Source organism: Hydra vulgaris, chromosome 10 (assembly GCF_038396675.1).
Source record: "Hydra vulgaris chromosome 10, alternate assembly HydraT2T_AEP".
Lineage (NCBI taxonomy): Eukaryota > Metazoa > Cnidaria > Hydrozoa > Anthoathecata > Hydridae > Hydra > Hydra vulgaris.
Genome location: NC_088929.1, coordinates 29,313,629 through 29,336,500, shown reverse-complemented (window position 1 = coordinate 29,336,500; position 22,872 = coordinate 29,313,629). Strand labels below are relative to the sequence as shown.

The window sequence follows — 22,872 nt, the reverse complement described above, 5'->3', positions numbered from 1 at the left end:
ATATTACCACTTTCTAATGATGTTAAAGTTAATCCAATATTGCAGGAAATTAAATTTTGATCATCTTAAGATGTTAATTTTCCTATAGAATTGTTGATGGAAGCATTCTTTACTTTATATAGTAATTTATTTGTTTAATATAATAATAGAATGTTTCAAACCCTAGTTATTGTTTTGTTATTGTTAATATTAAACATAAATTACTTTACTAGAAAAATGTCTAATATATTATCTAACAAAACAGTAAACAGCAAAGAAAAACAAGACCATTTATTGAATCAGAAAATTATTTGTTGCTGTTGTTTGAAGAAATGCTTAAAATGTATTCCAGTCACGAAGTTATTAGAGGCTTACATAAGAATATATGTAAAACCTGAATATTCAATATCTGTGTACAGTTATCCAACAAGTATATTCCATATTAGAAAATACTTTCTGAAAATAATCATTATTTAAAAATTAATTTACTTTATGTAGGCATTTGTCCAACATGCAAAAAGTATGTAAACTTACTGAAAGAAAGTAAAGACGTACCAAATGCAGTTAAAACTCGATGGCAATCTTCCCAATTATCTAGATGTGTAAGCACTAGAAATTGTGAAACATGCACAGTTTGTTCTTTAGCTAGATCTAGATTTCCACATATGAAAAAAACAAAGAAATTAGTAAGTTCGAATAGGATGTGTAACGTTTGCTTATGTGCGATTAAGAGAGGAATTCGACATCAATGTAATGAAATGAACGTGTATACAAATCTTTCTGCTAAGTTATTTAATGCTTCAAAAAAAGTTCAGAAAAAAGTCACTTCAAATGTTTTAAGATCGATTATTAAAAAAAAGAAACTTAAGCATGGAATCCAGACACATCTAAATACTGGTAATTTGTTTATTAGATTTATTAGTGTTTTCGAATTGATTAAATCATCTAAAGTATTTTATTATTCAGGTGGGTTGCCATTACCTATAACTATTGGTGTTCCTCAATTAGTTATTAGGAAAGTCAAATTTGAAGAAACTGAAAAAATGATTATTCGACTTGGACTTAGTCAATTCAAATCACACATCCTTCTGAAATCCTTAAGGAAAAGTGGAATTCAATTTGAGGCGAATCTTGAAAAAAACTTTGCAAAAAAAGTAAACTCCTATCTGAATTTTATGGTGTAAAGACAATTTTTGCAGAAGAAAAAAAAAAAAAAATGTCAACCGATGTGTCAAGAGACCTTGTTTATGTTTGTCAATTAACCGAGCTGCTTAACTTTGTAATGACTTCCAGAAAGCAAAACCCTTTCCAAACATTAATACGAATTGGAATTGATTCAGGTAAAAACATTATTAGATGAAGAAATATTATACAACTTATATATAATATAGAACTTAATAATATATATTTTTTAAATTAAAATTAATATTTTGTAGGAGGTGGATCACTTAAGGTAATTTGTAACCTCTTTGATCCAGAAAAAGAACGATCAAAGTTCTCATGGAACATACTCTGGAATTAACCATTCCATAGTTCTTGCATATTGTGAAAACTTGCAGGAGACACACAAAAATTTGGCCATTTTATTAGATCTTCTAAAGCTAGAAGATTGTAAATATGTTCTTGCAGCTGATTTGAAAATAATTAATATTCTTCCTGGAATTTCAGTAAGTTATGTTTTAAAATTTATTTATTATGTAACTTTTAATTAGCTAATTAGGATTTTTTTTAAAACATAAGAAAATTTAGTCTCATGGCGGTATGTATGCTTGTGCTTGGTGTGAAAGAGAATGTGAACTTTTTGATGGGTTGACAAGAACATTTTTGTCATTGGATCTATGGCATCAGAGGTACATGGAAGCTGGTTATCGAAGTTCTGAAATGAAAGATTATAAGGTGTAAATGTTAATTATTATTTAATTTAAAAATTTAAAAATCTTTTTATTAAATAAAAATTTTTTTTTTTCAAAACTGGTAATTAAATTAATAAACTTTGATAGAATGTGGTGAATGTATGCCTAATAAAGGAGAGAAACAAGTCAAAACTAGTTCTTGAAGTAATTCCTTTGCCGGAGCTTCATATGTTAATGGGATTTGTAAATCATATATCAACTTATATAATTTTTTATTGGCCTAAATACAAAGACTGGGTCAACTCACTTGGATGTATTAGAAGAGGATACCATGGGGGAACATATGAAGGCAATACATGTAGGATTATTCTTAAAAACTTTGACAATTGAACTCTTACCACTTCTATGTCCAATGAGAAAATTTGAGAAACTAGTTCAAGGAACCTTCGGAAGTTATCTTAACCCTTGTTATCTTCAACTAATAACTAACTTTGTTTGTTCCTACAAAGCCACACAAGAGTACTGTTCAGAGGTACAGTTAAATATAATGAACTTGCTTTAAATTGGCTTTGTATTAATATACTATTATTATTATCTATCTTATAGAATATCTTATTAGTTTTTAGGAAAGAAACTTACTGTGATCTGGAAAATACATATAATCTCAGCTCACTTGCAACAATTTATTGAACTTACTGGTCATTCTCTTGGACGATACAATGAACAGACATCTGAATCCGCTCATTCAAAAATGAAGCCAATAATCGAATGATTCAATGTTTCACAAACAAGCTCAAAGCACTCTCTTAGAAGCAGAAGAATTGCTGAATCGTTCAGCAGTACTAATTTATAGATTAAAAAATTCAGATATTTAGATATATGTTTATAAATTTAAAACATTGGATACAAATATTTTTTTTAATTGTTAGCTAACAGTATAAAAAAATCTTAGTTTTTTCTAACATTTGCATTTTGTAACATGAATAGTTAATCAGGTATATGAGTTAATATGGATAATAAGAATTGTCTTTTTAAAAGAATTTGACATTTTTTCTCTTCAAAAAAAAATTCCACTCCATTTCAAGGCCAATACAACTTTTTTAATGTTTGAGATAACTAACTTCGAGATAAATTTTAGATAACTAAAAATTAACATCTTAAGATGATCAAAATTTAATTGCCTGCAATACTGGATTAACTTTAACATCATTAGAAAGTGTTAATATTGACTTTTTATAAAGAAAACCTTAACTTTACAACTCTCACCCCCTCCCCTTTTATAAAATAATGAACAAAAGTTTGAAATCGTTTTTTTCAATAACGGCTACCTTTTGATTTTTAAGCTTCTAGATTCAGTATCCTGAAGAGTCACTGATAAAAGTTCCATAAAAATATTTGGGGAACTCTGAACTAAAACTTAAAACCTATTTTTGTCATGTGTGATATATATATATATATATATATATATATATATATATAAAATACAAGATAATCAAAAAGCTTACCTATAAAACATTAAAGTCTGCCTATCTGATTGATTTCTTGAAATCTCAGTAAACAAACTACATTGAGCAAGTAATACTAAAATGCAAATTTTTTTAAATGATAATCGTTGTTTCTAATCTAAACTCTTGGTGCTATAATAAAAACATTTGAATCAAAATTCAAAAAAATGTGACTTTATAACTGAATTTGTCAAAGAAAAACTTATCCAATAAAAAAAATTTGTATTTTTGAATAGTTTAATATTTTGGTTTTAAAAGTATTTTTCATGAGGAAAAAAATAAAAACTAGATTACTAAAAAAAAAAACAATTAGATGTAGAAATATTTTTACATGAAATTTTAACAAACCATAAATTTTAAAATTTGTTTTATTATATTGCTTGTCAAATGGTCAAAATAATTTTCTTAAACTGCTTGCAGACAAAATCATGTGACAAAAACAATCAATTTGTACATCTATTATAAACAACAAAGAAATTTTTCATATTAGCTAAAACATAACAGTAAAATAAAAGGTTAACAAAAATTTAAACAAACAAAATAACTTACCAAAAGTAAACATGGAGTCATAAAGGAAAAGAGATACAATTAAATGAACACCAGCCAACCATTCTGGTGATGTCTTATCAACCCATCCAAACCAAGGCAATAAAAAACTAAAAAAATCTTGAATATTTAAAACACTTTATATCCAAGGTGTCTAAATTAATTTTTAAGATAACAACAAAATTAAACTGAAAAAATGTTAATGAAACTACATAGTTTTCTTTTGAAATCATTAACAATAAATTGAGTGCTTAAATTATGTTTCTATTTTTTTTAGAACTTGAAAAGTTCAAACCCCATTATGACCTAGTACTATTATTTTAATTTTTTTTTTAACTATTTCACTTCCGACAAGTCAGGAAGCAACCACTGTTATGTTGAGAATTACTAGAAAATAAAGAATAGATTTAAAGGGCAAGGAAATGGTTGATAGAAGAATTGAAAAGATGTAGGCTGTATAAATCAGGAAAACATAAAGGTGGGAGAGAGTTCCGAAACTTTGAAGTGCAAGTGAAAAAAAAGATATAGCAGATCCAACCAAATTTACTTTTTTGGACTATGTCTAGAAGAGAAAGAGCATCAGTAGGAAAACCAGCCCAAATATTACAGCAATATTACATACAGGGAACTAATTAGAGAATTTTAGAGGCTGCATCAAATCCAACCTCTGAAGAATGGAATCAAAAGTATGAAAATTGCAAACATAATAAAGAGAAGCAACCTAACTTTGCAATGGATTGTTTAGGTAACTTCTATGAGAGTTCAGTTGTGAATGTAATCCAAGGAGATGTAAAGTAGAGCACTCAGTGATTGGGTTAACATTTATCAATATAGGAATGTGAACATGATTGTGAAAGTTATTTGCAGTAAATAACTGAGTTTTTTTGCAGTTAAAATTCACAAACCACTGTGAGCGTCAAGCTTTTACAGAAGAGAGGTTAGATTTAAGATCAGCTGCCTGTTCTGAGCAATCGAAAATAGAAGAGGTGCTTAGTAGATGATCGATAGATTGATCAGATGATAGCAGATGCTCATAAAAGATGAGGATTTAAACCTGATTTCTTGATGAATAGGTCACTTGAAGTGTAAGTATATACTGAAGCCAAGTATGCAACTATTGCAAATCAAAGGATAATAGTCTTCAACACTGGGATTCAAAGAAGAAACAACTAAATTCAAATAAGTCTCACAAGAAGAAGCAACCAAATTTAAATAAGCCTCACAAAGAGTAAGCCTTGTAAATTTGGCACGAGGTAAGATTCAACTGATTGAACTGAGCTTCGAAGCAACTTACAGTTACTTCGAAGACCACAAATATTTGTAAAAGATATATAAACTGTTAAGTGATGGCGATGGTTTTTTATGTTTAATATTTTTTAGTACTTTGATCAAGGTCCAAGTAAAGAGAACTTGACTCAATCATCGATTGGGCTTGGTACCCCAAGCAATGACCTATGCAGTTAACTCAATCCTACAAACAAAAACTTATAGTTCTCCAACATTGCAGTAGCCTTGTTTGTCAAGATTCATGTTTTAGAGTCAAATTAAAATGTCTATATTAATAAGCTCATTTTAAAAGACCGATTTAGAGATATAAAACCATTTCAGCAATTTACATTTAGCAAAACTTTTGCTAAATTTAAATTTATCTTTTGAAATATTTAAAGTATTTTTTTGATGTCGTTTATGCAGCATTTATTTTGATAATGTTGAGTTGCAATTAATTATTGTAAAACACATGTTAATGGCATAAGTGAAATAAATAAGTTTTTTGCTGAAAAAACAAACTGATAAACAGTCATTTTATTTCTTTAAAATTCCCAATCTGAGTTCATGAAAAGAAAATGCTTTAATTTAAAATCAAACTTAAACTTATTGCCATGTTTAAGTTAAAATTAATTTAAATGTTCATTTAGTTACAAAAAACATACATTTTTTTCATTCAGTTACAAAAAATCATAAGATTAACTGTTAATAAAAGCATTGCAGCATGTGAAGCCTGTATGCAATAACGTTTTGGAGAATTTTGTTATTAAACTTTCTTTAAATATATATATATATATATATATATATATATATATATATATATATATATATATATATATATATATATATATATATATATATATATATAAATATATATATATTTTTTTCTGTATTTATTTTAATTTGATCAGATGCAAGGTTTTAATTTTTTTTACAATTTTACAGTTGTCTTTATTATTTTTAGTTACATTTTGGATCTGTCAAATTGGCCAGAAAATGATATGAAACCTTGCTTTTTGAAAACCTCTTTAAAATATCATCTTTGTATCATCTTGGATACCATGAGCAATTATGAAATCATTACTGTACTCCAATCATCTTGAATTAGGGTAACATCACAATCATCATCAAATCATCTTTCATTATATTGATTACTTCTTCATTTACCTTTACTAAGAGTTCTGAAGATATCTATTTTCTATTTGGGGGCTCGCACTCAGGTCTAAATATTTTAAGCAGCTTGGTAGTCAAGTCAAGATTCTCTACTATGTTAAATGGTATATTTATTGAAAAAAAAACCATGCAATTTGCAAATCCAGTTCAATCTTTTGATTACTTGTTGTTGTAGTAACAAATTTAGAAATGGATGTTTGCCATTGCATTGTCATTGCAGTTAAATGAACAATTGACGAATAAGAATCACTAATAAAGCTTAAACAATCTTGATCATTATTTTCCAACTGGCTAGACTTGTTTGATCTGCAAATGTAGATGGCCTTGATTCTAAAACTGATATATTGCTATATACTTCTGCGGAATCATTAGCACATCTTTTTTTCTTTCTTCTGGATTCATCAAAATGGATCTTAACTCTCTCTATTTTTTAAATTATGCTTTCTTTACAATAATTACATATTACTCAATTTGGTTGATCACTTAATATGGTCACTTCATTCCAACAATTAGCCTAATTTCTTCCTTCTGATTGATACTTTGACATGTTAATGTCAAATGAAGACCTTAATCTACCTATATTTTAAATTTAACTAGAAAGATAACTCAATTTAAAAATAGCTTTATATTAGAAAAAAATGCAATCTGATTATTAATTAAGCTTTTGTATAGGACATTATAACTTTAAAAAATGAAAATTAGCTTTTAAATAAATATACTTATCTATATTATACTTATCAAACTTTTTTTTTTACTAAAGAAATATACCAAATTTTAGTAAAAACCCAAAAACCTAATAACCCACCCAAAAACCCAGTTGGGTTGGGTTTTTGCCAACCCGGATATATATATATATATATATATATATATATGTATATATATATATATATATATATATATATATATGTATATATATATATATATATAGATCTATAGTTTGTTGTCTTTGGGAAGAGCGGAAGGAAAAAAGTGATTCTTACGCCAACACATACGTCACTTTTAATTACTTTTGACTTTCGTCCAACATTTGCGTGTAAAACAACGAAAGTAAAAACCATTTATTTAATTACAAATAAATCGTTTTTTAAAAAAACCACAAAAACGCAAATTTAATTGACCAGAATGTTTTAAAAACATTCTGAATGTTTTTAACAATATAAACAATGTTTTTATTTTTATTTTTTTTAATAAAATGTTTTTATTTTTAATTTTTTTAATAAAATGTTTTTATTTTTATTTTTTTTTACTGTAAATCATGCGCGGAGTGTTGCTACATCCACTATCTTATAGCCTGACTTGCAAGGGAGTGCTGCTACATCGACTGACAAATAGCCTGACCTGCAAGGGAGTGCTGCTACATCTACTATCTTTTAGCCTGACCCGCAAGGGAGTGTTGCTACATCGATTGAAGGTTTGGTTGGGGCAGGCAGTCTATCAATTAATAAAAAAAAATAATTCCGGTCTTGCATTTTAATTTTTACTTTTTGTCAACAAAATATGGAAAAAACTTTCGGACAACATCTAAGGGTTCTATATATATATATATATATATATATATATATATATATATATATATATATATATATATATATATATATATATATATATATATATATATATATATATATATATATATATATATATATATATATATATATATATATATATATATATATATATATATATATATAATATATATATATATATATATATAATACAATAGAATATATATATATATATAATACAATAGAATATATATATATATATATAATACAATAGAATATATATAATATAATATAGTAGAATATATATATATATAATACAATAGAACTTATATATAATATAATAGAATATATATATATAATACAATAGAAATTCCAAAAAATTAACTCAAATTTTTTAATGTAAATTGTTAATTAAATAAATGCAACTCAAATTTTAAAAAATAAAAAAAAATATTAAAATTATCAGTAATGGTTAATATTCAATAAAATAATAGTTTTTGGCAAATTATTATAGCAAAAATACAGTTGAAATGACTCAAATGTTATATTTCAATACTTGGTTGAACATCCTTTATTTTCAAACACTGCTTGTATTCTTCTTGGCATATTATGCACTATTGTTTTACAAAATTCTAGTGTGATTTTATTAGTCCACACTTGAGTCTTTTAAAACTTTTTGTAGATGTTTTTCAGATTTTGGCTGATATGCTGCAACTGCTTCATAATATTTTAGCAGTTCTTAATAAAATTAAGATCAAGTGAAATTGGATAGATTGGATAGCTGAATCTTGCTGAAATATGCTGGTTTTAGTAATTTCCATATGCGGTTTCACTTTATCTTTCAACACAAATACTTTTGTGCATTCACTTTTTTGCCTTTACAGGAGAATGCTTGACTAATTTTATGGTATGCTTCGGATTTAGGCACTCTCCCACAGTTCGTGTAAAATAACTATAGTCCATGCCTCATTTGTTGAAATGTACTTTTGTCTGTAAACATTACTTTTTCCCACCATTTGTCTTGTCTTTTAAACTCTTACAAAATTTAATCCTAGCAATTTTTTTAGAGTTAATAAATTTTACTAAATCTTCTTGCAACTAAATTAAATCTTCTTGCAACTAAAGTCATAATACAACCTTCTCTTAACTTTTTTTGAACTAATAGTTAACACCCTTTCCATAGCAAGTTGTCAATATATATATATATATATATATATATATATATATATATATATATATATATATATACACTCTTACGAAAATTGGTTCTTCATTGGTTATCTAGAAAATCGATAGGTTTAACAGAAAACCCAAAGGTTTTACGGCACATCCAAAAAATGATTTGGTTTTTCGCAAGAGAAACGAAAATAAATTGGTTTTTCAACAATTCAAATTTGAAAAATTAGTAGTTTTTAAAAAAATTAACGGGTGAATTTTTTTTCTTTTGGTTTCCTAGAACCTTAGTAAGTTATGTTTTGTTTATTTGTTAACATTTATAACTTTGTTTATTTTCCCTTAAATGTTTTCTTATTTAAAGTGTTGTATTATTAAACGAAAAAATAATTAAATTGATACAATATATTTAGCCAAGATTTTGTGTGTGCACACATACTTTTACATTATTAGGGCTCTATAACATAAAAAGTTTGTGTATAATTGAAGACTTTAGTGCTAAAAGTACTTAAGTCACAAATAAAAAGTTGAGAGAAAACATTGTAAAAGTTTTTTTGAATAGTCTTTTTGTTTTTAAAATTTAAACTTATGAACAAAATCAATAAATAAAAATCAGTAAATATAATATTTAAATAACTAGTGAATTATAATTTAATTAAATTTTTATGAATTTTCAAAATAAAAGAACATATAACAATATTGATACTTTTTTTGTGTGACTTTTAGCACTAAGGTCTTCAAATGAATGTCTTGAACTTTATTTTTAGTATTCTGTCAGATAAACTGACATTGCCCCCTCTTCTCCTTGCTGCTGTGGAAAGAAAAGAAATTAACTTTAGTCTTCCATAAAGATCAAAACTAAAGGAGTGCATTATGGATTTTCTTTTTGATATCATGAAGCAACAGTATGGGTTGTAAGTATTTTGATTACTGTTTAAATTATAAGTTAAAATAGTATAATTTTCAAATTTTGAAAGTAAGCATTATTTATCATCAGTATTAAAGTTGGCAAAATGTTGCTACTTAATATTTCTTAACATATAACTATCTCTTCAATAATAATAAAAATTAAAATTAAATATTTTATTGCTTTTCACCAAAGTGAATGCTTTATAGATTTCCAAGTACAAGTAACTTCCACAAAATAGCAAATGAGCTTTTCCTGAGTTATCCTTCTCTAAAACCTCATCACTGCAATGGCTATGTGAGTATTTAACTGTATAATTAAAACTAATAATATCAATGATGTTACAAAATTATATAGCTAAAGAAGTTTTTCTTTTATTCTATTGTCAGGAACTTCTTGTGCATTTGTTGAAGGCAAAGTTTAAATGAGCTAACTCTGATTTGCTGAATGAGTCTACTAATCTGTACTCAGCAAAACGTCACTGCCATCATTCAAGTGATAAGGTAAGCACGATTTCGCTGCATATATAATACATGTTTATATGAAAAAATTACTTACCATATAATAATTATTACATTATAGAATGTGGATGATGGTATAACTCAAGATGTTATAAAAAGCGTGGTTGATGAGTGTCAAAAACTGTGACCTGATAAAGAATTTTTGACTCACCAGATTGTCTTGTCAATTGAGGCATTAAAATATACATGCCAATATGAAAGTACTTTGGATGTCCTAAATAAATTCCCAGTACTTTACCATGAAAAAGTTGTAAGTGGTTTATCATTTATTTTATATCTATATTGCTCTGTTAATGTTGTCTTAAAACTGCAACGTTCATGATATGAGCAATAATTATCCCATTTAACGCAAGTCCTGAAATTTCATTTGTTATATTACTTTTATAAAGAAGTATCCTTTAAATAAACATAAAATATATATAAAATACATAACAAAATTGAAATTATAATAAAACTAAATAAGACTATTGGTTGGATTTTTTTTTTTTCTTTGTTGGCGTGGGAAGATTAATTTTTCTGTATTAATTCAATTTTTTATTAGTCTGTGTTTTTGTTCATGCTGCTCTGGGGTATCGCTTCCCAAATTTTTCTAGAATTGCCCCTGCAATGTTAGGGTGGGAGTAAATATTTATTTTCTTTATTTAGCGGCTTTGTGATATTATTTTCTTTGTTTTACTTTTAGCTTTTTGCAGCAGCAAGAGCTATTACAAATAAAAATATTGATAATAACTGCTTGTTATTATTGGGTAGAATAAAGGAGGGAATAAAGAAGTTGATAGGTTTAAAAAAACTTTTGTTAGCTAGATGGAAAACATTTTGCAATGAGGTACTGGAAGAGATTAGTGATAGTAATAATTGTTAATTTAACATTAAATTATTTAATTTTTACTGAATTTTTGTATTTTATTTTCCTATTTTTAGCAATAATGAAAAACCTTCCTGCATTAATTCTTCCAAGCATTTTTTGTGGCAAAGAAACAATCTTATTCACTATGACGCTAGTAAGTTTTGTTGAACAGTATATTCATTTAAATGATTGTATATCATTATCATCTAAATCATTTTAATATTCATTTATTTGAATAAAATTTGATAGAAAAAATTCAGTTTACTTTTTATTATTTAAAAACTCAAACAATTAAAGTCTACTTTTTTATTTTATACACATTTATATTTTTTTATTCTAATTATTTGCATATATATTTTAACATATTTTTGCATTATATATTTTAACATTTTTTGCATATATATTTTAACATTTATATTTTTTTATTCTAATTATTTGCATATATATTATTATTATTATTATTATTAAATAAGGTTAACTAATGCAATTTTCAATATTTGTTAATATTATACTTCTCTTTATTAGGATCCAATCTATCCTACCCCAGCTCTGAAAATTGAGGGAGATGCTATAAATCCAACACGAATAAGTCTTGTAGTTGACGGGGTGACAGTAAGCAATTCTGTTCCTGATATAACTTGTGGCTTGAGTCTTGTCATCTGTTCATATTATATTTTTGATATCGCATATTCAAAGAAACTCCAAAAAACCTTGTCTTTTCTAGAGCATTTCGTTTTGGAATGAAATAGTAAACTTCCTGGCAACATTCAAAACATTGCTAGCTGTATGAACTTGTAATATAAATTACAAACCTCAATAATATACTGATGTTATTATTTTGTTTCAAAACCTTTTTTTAAATCAAGTTTGTTTTTTGAACTCGCTTACAAACTTTTAGTTGTTTTTATAGAGAATTTTTTTCTTTTTCAAATAATATAGTTGTACATTAATATGTTCCATAGCACATAAATATTTCTATATAGAATACGATTTATATATAACACCATTTATTTATAAAATGTATATAAATACGTATCAAAAATATATATAAATATGGTAATAAATTATTAAACTTTAGTTTTTGTATTAAATTGAAATCTCTGGCCGAATATTTCTATTCTGCAAAACATAACTCATGAAGTTAAGTTTTGTAAAATAATCATAAATGCGAAAATCGTGTTTTTATCATAAAATATTACTTTTATCGTTATTGCCGAAAAACCAATTTTTGGTTTTACGGCTTGTCCCAATAAACGAACCAAAATTTGATTATCCAGAAAACCAAATAGTGTCGGTTTTCTAGAAAACCAACTTAGTTTGATTATATGGATATTCAAATTGGTTTTACAGAAAACCGAAATGATTTGGTTTTCTGTAAAACCAGAATAAATTGGTTTTCTAGATATTCAAATTTGGTTCGTTTATTGGGACAAGCCGTAAAACCAAATTTGGCTTTTTGAAAAATCGATTTTCGTAAGAGTGTATATATATATATGTATATATATATATATATATACTAGTTGTCCAGACCTATAAAATATGGGTCTTTATCAAACCGACCATTTCTATATTTATTTTTTATTTAGTTTAATATTTTTTAGTAAAATAATTCATTCTAAAAAACTGCTTTAAGAGCAGATAAAATTACCATGCGTACATTTTCCATAAACCTAGAGCTTATAAGGGATTTATAAAGTAGTTTATTTTTCTTCTCAATGCATATTTTTGATAGCTCAATAGTTTATGCGCTGTCATCAGTGTCGTTTCAGTTCAAAAATTAAATTTTTTTAATCTTGCCGTATATATTTATAAAAATACAAATAGAAAAAAGACTTCTAATTGTTCACGGTGCATAGGAACATGCTGTAAAAACCTTTCAACACATCCCCGAAAAAAAATTTTTGTTTATCATCAGAAAATTCTTCCATATTCTAAAAATGAAAAAAACAACTTTTTTGACTGGAGGCCTGGGAAGAAATTATGTATTTTATGAGAGTACCCAGTAATAGACAATATTTGATAACTTTAAAATCGCTAAGCGCGCAAAGTGTTCTGGTATTGCCTGGGGAATTTAAAAATAATCATCAAATATTTATTCATTTAATGAGATTACTATCTATAGTTCTATGGTTCATGTAAATTTGCGTAAACAGTCGAAACAAACACGAAAAGTAAGTGTATTTATATTTTTATATTTTTAAATATTGAGCTTTTACATATCACATGTATATAACATAGAAATGGTATTTTTAAGACTGTCTACAAAGAAGTAAAATTTGTTGTTTGTGATGGGTTTGAGGTACTTAAAGAAGACACCATATCCACTCCCTTCATAAGCGATCACAGTTATGATAATTGTATACCTACCAATAATTGTGCTAGGTGTGAACCTTTTAACAAGTGTAGTCGATGTAATTAAGATTAGGACTTATAGATAATGACTTAGCATTTAGATTTAAAATATCACAATCTCTAGTGTCAAATATTTGAAATACTTGGATACCTTTTATGTCTTTACTACTTAAAGATTTTATACATTGGCCAACCAAAGAAGAAAATAAAAATGCCTTTCCAAAATGCTTTGAGAAGTTTCCTAATGTAATTGGCATAATAGACTGTACTGAAGGAACATTAGAGATCCCAAGTTTAGCCAAAGCTCAAGTCCAAACTTATTCAACATACAAATCCAAGAATACCAGGAAAGTTTTACTTTGTGTCACTCCAATTGGTACTGCATCCTTTATCTCAAAGGCATACGGAGGTAATGCATCAGATCGATTTATTACAGAGAGATGCAGAATTTTAAAACATAAAAAAATGTGAAAAATACTACAAAAACTTAAAATATTGCGAAGACATGCATTCATGTTGAAAGAGCAATTTCTCGAATAAAAAAATTTCATATATTGCAATTTGTTTTTCCTTTAAAAAGAAAAAACCAGCTTATTTGAAATTAAATGTAACTTAAAAGTTACACGTGAGTTTGTTCATTCTGTCACGTATATTTAAACACAAAGCCAGCGCAAAGACAGAATTTTTGCAAAGGCTCAATAAATTTTTTTACCATTAGACATTTTTGTACCCTCAATCGGCAAATGTCGATTAAGGGAAGCTTTGTTTAGATTCTTCCACTTCACACCTACTCGTGCCGACCTACTTAAAGAAGTTTATAACTAAACCTTTTTTTAGCTTTTCTACAGGAACAAATAAACAATTTAGATTAAGTATATTAGTTTGGTTTGAATAACTTCTTATAAAAAAATAATAACATTTCTTAAAATAAACTTAGTTTAAATCTGACAAAACATGAGCCATTTAATCACTAATTTTGAGTATAAAAATTAGTTAAAGTTAGTTAAAAAAGAGTTAAAGTTATGTTTTCTCAAAAGCAAAAATGTGCCACATAAAAAAAAAGAGAGAAAAAAACAAGCCTCAGCTTAACTTTAAATAGACTTGTATTAGGCAAGGTAGCGCCAGAATTTTTGATGCCTCTTAAGGATCGCCGCGCCAGTTTTAATCTGAGTGAGGAGGCGGTTTAAAACAAAAAAATCTTAAATTTGTTTATACTTTGTATTAAATAATTTTGCAAAAAATAAGTGTTCTCCTTTTGCCACAATCGCTGACTATTTAATATTTTCTCTTAATTAGAATTTTAATTTATTTAAATTTAGAAATTTAATATCGCATGTATATAGAAGGGCAAAGGATTACAGTTATTATGCCCTTATGGTAAAATGAAACAAACAATGTGACTGAAAGTGGCTGATCTATCAAACAATGCTTGAAGCATTGACATGCCAAAAAATGCTTTTTTGGCAAGTCAATGCTTCAAGCATTGTTTGATAGATCAGCCACTTTCAGTCACATTGTTTTTTTCATTTTACCAACAAGAAGGATCTCTAAGCATCAGTAAATTTTTATTTTTGTGTATCCGTAGCCATTTTGGTGTTTTTACCCTTTGAAATAAGGTAAGTTTTGTTTTTTTAAATAAAATTTATCTATTGACAGTACATATCTAATTTTTAACCATACACCTAGCAAATTCGTTTTTCTATGTTAGTTTAAAATTGTATTACAATCAGTTTAGTCAACAATATAAAATTTTTAAGCACAAATCTACATGTTGCCATTGCCGGCTGACTACCAATTATCGATAATGAGATCGTTTTTTTTTTAAAAGTAAAACTAAGGAGCCATGATACTAGCCTAGACTCTAGATTACTCTAGAACTAGATCTATTTCTATCTGTTAAAATGTGAACTTATTATAATTGTAAGTTATTAGATCTAGAATGTAGATTATTCTAGATCTAGAATGTAGATTATTCTAGAATCTAGATTATTCTAGATAGATTGGAAAAGTCAATAAATATTTATTTATTTATTTCTAAAAGTAAAACAAATTGAAAACTATTTTTAGATATAGCTTCAAAGGTGAACCAGCAACATTCAAGTCTTTCTTGAGAGAACATGGAGTTGCTCCAGGAACCTTTCTGCGCTATGTTGGAAACAGGGTACATGTAATTTTTCACATGGCTGGAGTTGCTATATTCCATCTACAGCTGCTAAAGTCATTTCTTCAGAAGTAAGAGTTTTATTTTTACAAATTATTGATAGAGCTTTAAAAATATAATTGAAAATCAAGTTAACATTTTGAAATATTTACTTTCGGACACAACAAAAATGTTGTGAGTAAAGCTCTTTTTGGGGACATCGGTAGAGATGGCATCATCTTTCAGCTGCAAGCTCTAGGATTGATTGGAAAAGTAATTACAGGCCCATGGATGAAACTAGTTTATGGCAATGTAATGCAGAAATCTAATCTTGAACTGGTATTTTTTTTTTATTTTAAAATAATAGTAGTTAAAACTTATTTTTAGTAAAATTGATCACATTTAATTGTTGTCTTTCTATCTTTTTTGCTTAATATTATTTTAGCTTAAGAATATTGTGTACCCTTTTTCATTTATGTTACATTTCATTAAATTTAAGTACCCATGTTCCAGATTTGTCATCAAAGAATCACCCAGATGAAACAAAGTTCCAATGATTTGTTGTCAACAGATCTAGATATTTTTGGGCAAAAGTTAGTGTTTGACGAGGTGCACAAGTCATTGCTGAAAACAACTGATATAACGCTCCTCAACAAAATAACATCTACTCTTCTGAGTTCTATTGTGTGTGTTATTCATAGACAATTGCACAATTATATATCTGGGCCTCTATCTAACCCTACTGAGAAAATATTGAAGGACACACTATCAGCACCTGCCAACAATATGCATGCAGAACGTGCTCTTGGCATGACAGACTGTCTACTTAGAAAAGCCCCCAATGCCACTATTGGATATCTAGATTTAAAAGTTAAAGCAAAACTGAATCACACTCTTCAGTGGATTGAATCCAAACCAGAAGATATTCAAAGAAACCTAATACAATTTTCTATCACTAGAGGATCACAGATCCGAAAGGCAGGAGTGCTTGAAAGTAAAGGGATAGATGATAACATTAAAACAACACGGATTGAAGCATCTCAAAAGGCTAACAAGGCATCCAGGCAGAAACTGGAACGAGACGTTAAAAAAGTCTTGCTAAATAATGCCTCTGTTGGTAATGAAATGTTTATAAAAGTTGCCCCAAACCGGAAACCTTTTCTTGAAAAAATGTTAAGCAATCAAAGTATGACTAATCATTTGTTTAATCATAAATGGGAACTAGACAATGGACAGGACAAAATATTTTATGGACGAATACTAACAGAAAGGCAAAAAGATAAGAGAACTGTGTATGTTACATCTTACAGGGGTTTCAATGAGGACCCATCAGAGGATTTTGACATGTTTATTGAGTCAATTATTGCTGACATGATACTTGGCAAACTATTTTTTGAAGTTTAGTTAACTGTTATTGTTTATGTAAGAAAATAATTTTTATGTTCTTTTGCGACTTATAAGTTCAAATTCATCTCTTGAAACTGTTCATTTTGATGTGTTTTTTTTACCTATATGTAATATTAAAAACTTATGAAATATTCATATTTATTTAAAAAAAATCATCAAACGTTTTTTTGTAATTTGCATAATTTATGGATAATAATTTCTTTATTTCATTTCATTTTTCATTGCAACTAGTACAAATAAATTCCTCTTTTGAAACTGCTCATTTTGGTATATACTTTTGTTAATGTATTCATAATACTTTCTGAAATACATTTACATTAATAATACAATAAAATAAATTTACATTTGAAAGAAAATTGCTTCACTTTTTTTTTATTTCTCTATATAAAGTCCATAGGATGTCAAGGCACTTCGGACAAACTAAAAATCTCAATAACTTTTTTACAGTAAAGATAATCATTGATTTGTTGCAATAATGTGTCTGGAAATTTTGCAGGTGCTTCAGTCCAACCATTTTTTAAATTCATTGGATGAGGTATTTGCACTTTTTCAATAAAAAGTTTTTCTAAAACATCTTGTTGAATTTCATTAAGTTTATCAGTTAAAGCATCAGTTAAAGTGATAGGCAGATTCATATTAAATACACCTATGGCGTGGTTCACAAGAGTTTGCTTGTTACCACTCCTATTGATACCATGATCACTTAAATACTCTTGAAGCTTTAATATAGTCCATTCTTCAAATTTTGGATTTTTTTTCAATGATGGTATGATTGGTACTTATTATTTATTAATTTATTGATTGGTGTTAGAAAATTACTATTATCTGCAAAATCAATATTTGAAGAGAGATTACAACTTGACACTATGCTATTCCAAACGTAAATAACTTTTTCTAATACTTTTTCTTTATTTAAATTACTAAAACCATGGTAGTTCTTTGACAATTTAAAAAAAAATTGAAGGTCACTGAGCTTCCATTTAAAAAAATTTACATTGTTATCAAGTTTTAGACCTTCAAAACACTCTGTCTTTAAACCCATTAATAAATTTTAAATGTTTAAATTAATAAGAACAACATGAATAATAAGCTACATATAGTTGTAATGCGAAATTTGATTTTCATACTTTGTTATTCCCCAGGCGATCCCACAACGCATAGCAAAATGTTCTTGAAAAAGTTATCAAATATCGTCAATTATGTTGTTTACAATATTTATCTAAGAGCCATGTTGCATACTCAAATATCTAGTATGTTGATACTGGTATCAAATGAGGATGACTTGCAAAAAGTTCAGATAATTGGAGCTAACCCAACCCCATTTCGACCCCTAATTGCCCCTTTCCAAGAACTACATCTCCAAAGATCATAATTTTTTTTTTTAAGTTCTATCGTGAATTAGATCAAAATTTATCAACAGAGCCAGGATTATAAAAAAACACCTGGTTACCTCAAGCGTCAAAGGAAAAAGATTTGAATGATCAAATTTTCAGATGAGAAACTGTTTACTGTTGATTCTGTGTCAAATAGTAAAACCAATCATTTTATTAGTCATCAACCAGACCAAACAGTCCCAGAGCATGTAAATTATCAATTCAAGACCAAACATCTGGCTTCAGTTATGATATTTGGCCTGGTTTCATCTGATAAAACCAATCTGATGGTTTCATCTTAAAAAACCTCTGGCTTTTATCAAATCTGGTCAGAAAGTCAACACCAATGAGTACATTCAAATTCTGGAGAACTATGTCAAGACCTGGATCGATGCCTACTAATCATCAGATGATAATGTGGTGTTCCAGCAAGATGGAGCACCACGGCATACATACAAACACCACCTCTTGACTATTTAATTTGGACGTATGTAGAGTAAAGGGCTTGTCAACGTGCCCGCAACAGTGTCAACTTCTTGAAAGCTGCCATCAAGAAGGAGTGGAACTAGATGCCTTAGGACTATAACCAGACCACCTGTTCCAGGTTCGATGTTGTCTTGAAGTTGTGATGATGCTGAGGGAAGACATATTGAATAAAAATGTAGTAAATGTCTTTCTGATCACCTTTTAATGAAAAAAAAAATTTTTTAGCTTTAATATTTCATCCTGCATTAATTTTGTCCAAAAAATAATTTTTTTACAAAATTTGCGTTAGCATACAGTATGGTTTCCAAGATAAATCAAAAGTAAGCGTTAATCCTTGAAGATAAAGAGTAGATGACTCATCAAGTACATTACCGTTCATAAATATAAGAGGATCTGATTATTGTAGAGTGATGAAGAGTGCTGTCCATTAGGGATAACTTTTATACTGTGATTGGTTAGGAAAGATTCAATAATCTTAAAAATGTTACTTGATCACCATAAGAAGAAAGCTTATGGAGAAAACCAGCATGCCAAACTTTATCAAAGGCATTAGAATTGTTGAGAGCATAAGCCTTAACCTCTTCACATTTATCTAATGCACGATAAAACCTATCATTCATTACTGTTAACAAATTAGCAGTACACGAACAGCAGAACAAGAAGATCAAAATCCATATTGATGATCAGAAAGTAAGTTACTAGATTCATAATAAAGAATTAAGTGTTTGTTAATTAAAGATTCTAAAACTTCGCTTATGATAGTAAGAAGACTAAAAGGGAATAAAAGATTTCATGCCAGCCTGAATCCAAGAAGTTACATAAGAAGCCATTTGTCAGCAAGAAGATGAAAAATTTTTACCCAAGAGCCATCATGAAGAAATCATGGAAAGTGTCCCAATCAGTTTTCAGGTAGTTGTAAAATGTACAATGATAGGGGATTTTGGTGATGAAGAAGAGTTAGATATTAGTTTTAGAGAAATCAAATTGTGATCAAAAGCACCTATGGATGAATGTAGAGAAACTGAGCCCTGACTAGAATCAAAAATAATACATAAGTCAAGTAGAGAAGGTAAATGATTAGGATTGGCTTGAACGTGAGTAGGATAGTTGAGTATTTGAGTTTGAGATTGAGAAAGGCAAAAGTTATGGGCCTTAACACAGAGTGATTGAATTTGATAAGCATTTATGTCAATTTGAAGGACTTAGTCAATTTGATCAGAAATAAAATTGAAAAGAGTCTTGAGATAAAGAAGACCAATATAAAACGAAGAGATTGAGTGATAGAGTGAAGTGGTGCTAAATGGAAGCACATAAAAGAATAATCTGTAGATTTTAATCTTGTTTCCCGATAAATAGGTGAATTCTTATGAATGTAAATGCCAAGGACAAGCATGTGACTATTGAAGTTTTTACAAAATAAGGTATAATAACCATTAACACTGAGATCAAAAGATGAGACAGCTGAACTTAAATTAATCTCACAAAAAGCAAGTAGGTCTCGTGAACTTTGCAAGAGATAAGACTCAACAGAAGAAAAGTTATTTCGAAGACGAGGAATAGATAGATTTAGAGAACTTGGTGATGACAATGGTTTTTTGTAATTTATAGTTATTGGTACTTTTGTACATAACATAACTATAACATAACTATAACATAACTACAACATAACTATAACATAACTAAAAAATAAAAATATGCTTATTAACAATCACCATCGCAAATAAAAAAAAATGCAAACAAAAGCTTATTATGTTACGTATATGATTATTTTAAGAAATAAATAATTTTGCTTTATACATACAAACACAAAATTAAAATTAAATTTTTAATTTTTCTTAGCAATTGTTTACTTGAACTCAGGAATTTTCAATATTTTCAATTTTATTTTAAGTTAAAATAAGCAATTGTTAAACTCATGAATTTTCAGTATTTTCAATTTTATTAAAAATTAAAATAAGAAATATACAAAATATAAATTTTAATACATATGTTTAGTTTAATAGATGTATTCTAGTTTAGTATGATGTATGTATTCTAGTTTAGTATAATGTATGTATTCTAGTTTAGTTTTATGTATATACTATTTATACATAAAGTTTTATGTATATCTATTTAGTTTTAATTTTTTTTTTTTTTGTATGTATTCTAGTTTAGTTTTAGATCTGTACACTTACTATAAAATTATCAATTAAAAAAAGAAAAGACAACATATCTCTATAAAAATACTTATTGATAATCAAGTCAATGTCAAAACCAAAGTTAAATTCATCAACAACCAAGCTAAATTTATTGACAAAAGAGTTGTCAAAAAGTCAAATTTATTAACTATCAAGTCAAGTTTATTAACTATTAAGTCAAATCTATTACTGTTCCAACTATCACTATTACGATTTATATTATTACAAATTACTCTTAATTAATTAATTATTTAAAACATCAATTATTTAATAATAAACTACTTTACCTTAATGAAAACAGTGGAGCTCCATATAAAATATTTAGGCGTCGATGCTTTAAAAATCCAAAACTTGAATTATCCTATTAATAAAATATAAGTATTTTTTTTACAATATAATTTTGTTTTTGTTGCTACACATTGACAAATAAAATTTATAGGAAAAAAAAAAAAATTTAGTGAAAGAATGATAAGTCATCTAAAGAATGTTTTTTTAAAATTGTAGTTATTTGAGTCAATCTCATGATTTAATCCTAGACTTTCTGACAGCAGTTTACAAGCATAGTTTAGAATCAATTATTCCTATTTACTGTCAGTCTTAAGATGCCAATTTTAAGAGTTAGATTAATTTCTTGAGCAATTTGTTTGGCACTATGCCTAGAAATTATATACTTTTATCATCAGTGACACCAGTTTTTTTGTATTATTGATTTAGAACAAACGGTTGCAACACTATATTGAGAATTGCTTGATTTTATACTTTATACTTTTTTTTATTAAAAGTACCAGTTGTTACACGGTAACTTTATTTTAAATATTTATTTATATATATAGATCATACACCATTAGTCTGAACTCCATATTGTTTCTTTAACATATATAATATTATTACAACATATAATAAACTAATACAACAGGTTCGTTCCTCCTGCGCCACCATACAACTTCCTCTCGCTCTTCCTCCGAACTCGCTCACTCTCTGACTGTCTCTGATTCTCTCCGACTATATCTCCTCATATCTGATTCTCTCTGACTATTTTATATATTTTGAGGACGCTAGACGCGTCTTGGTTCATACACAAGTTGTTTATTAACTACCGTTTCTTGGCGTTTTGTTGAGTGAATTGTTTGTTTATAACTTCTTTTTGTGCACGCTTGAGTGAGTATGGTTATTATCTATACGCTTGAGTGGCTAAGGTTGTTACCTTCATAACACAGTATAATTCAAGTCAAAAACTCTGTCATTTCTTTAATTATATCTTTTATATGTTTAATATGTAATATGTTTTTATGACATTTTTTTGGGTGAAAATAGTATATTTTGTTTAGCGTGCACTAACAATGAGTAAAGAAATTTTTTTGGTATGGATTTAAATGTATTGTAAAGATAATACTTTATTTAACTTTTAGAATTATTTGATATTTGTATTTTTATTTATCTAATTTTATATTATATTTTTATTATAAAATAAATTTTTTATGTGAAAATTTTAAATAAATTTATAATGATTTAAAACTGCTTTAAATATGATATTTAAGGCTTTAAAATGTTGTCGGCAATAAGTAAAAAAACTTATTTAAATGTTAGTTAAAAGAACATTTAGAACAATCTTTATAAGAAAAGGTAAAGCGAAACTATTAAAGCAAAACAATAAACTATTTT

The 22,872-nt window shown here is 27.3% G+C and overlaps 1 protein-coding gene across 1 annotated transcript in view; it reads right to left on the bottom strand.

The window, feature by feature from the left end:
* LOC105845573 (transmembrane protein 180) overlaps positions 1 to 22,872 on the bottom strand; it is a 95,997-nt gene that overhangs the window by 62,573 nt on the left and 10,552 nt on the right. The window contains exons 3-5 of the mRNA XM_065807738.1: positions 21,498 to 21,571; positions 3,887 to 3,993; positions 3,338 to 3,413 (exon numbers count right to left, since the gene is read on the bottom strand). Coding sequence (XP_065663810.1) covers positions 3,338 to 3,413; positions 3,887 to 3,993; positions 21,498 to 21,571 — 257 coding nt within the window. The remainder of the gene's footprint in view (positions 1 to 3,337; positions 3,414 to 3,886; positions 3,994 to 21,497; positions 21,572 to 22,872) is intronic.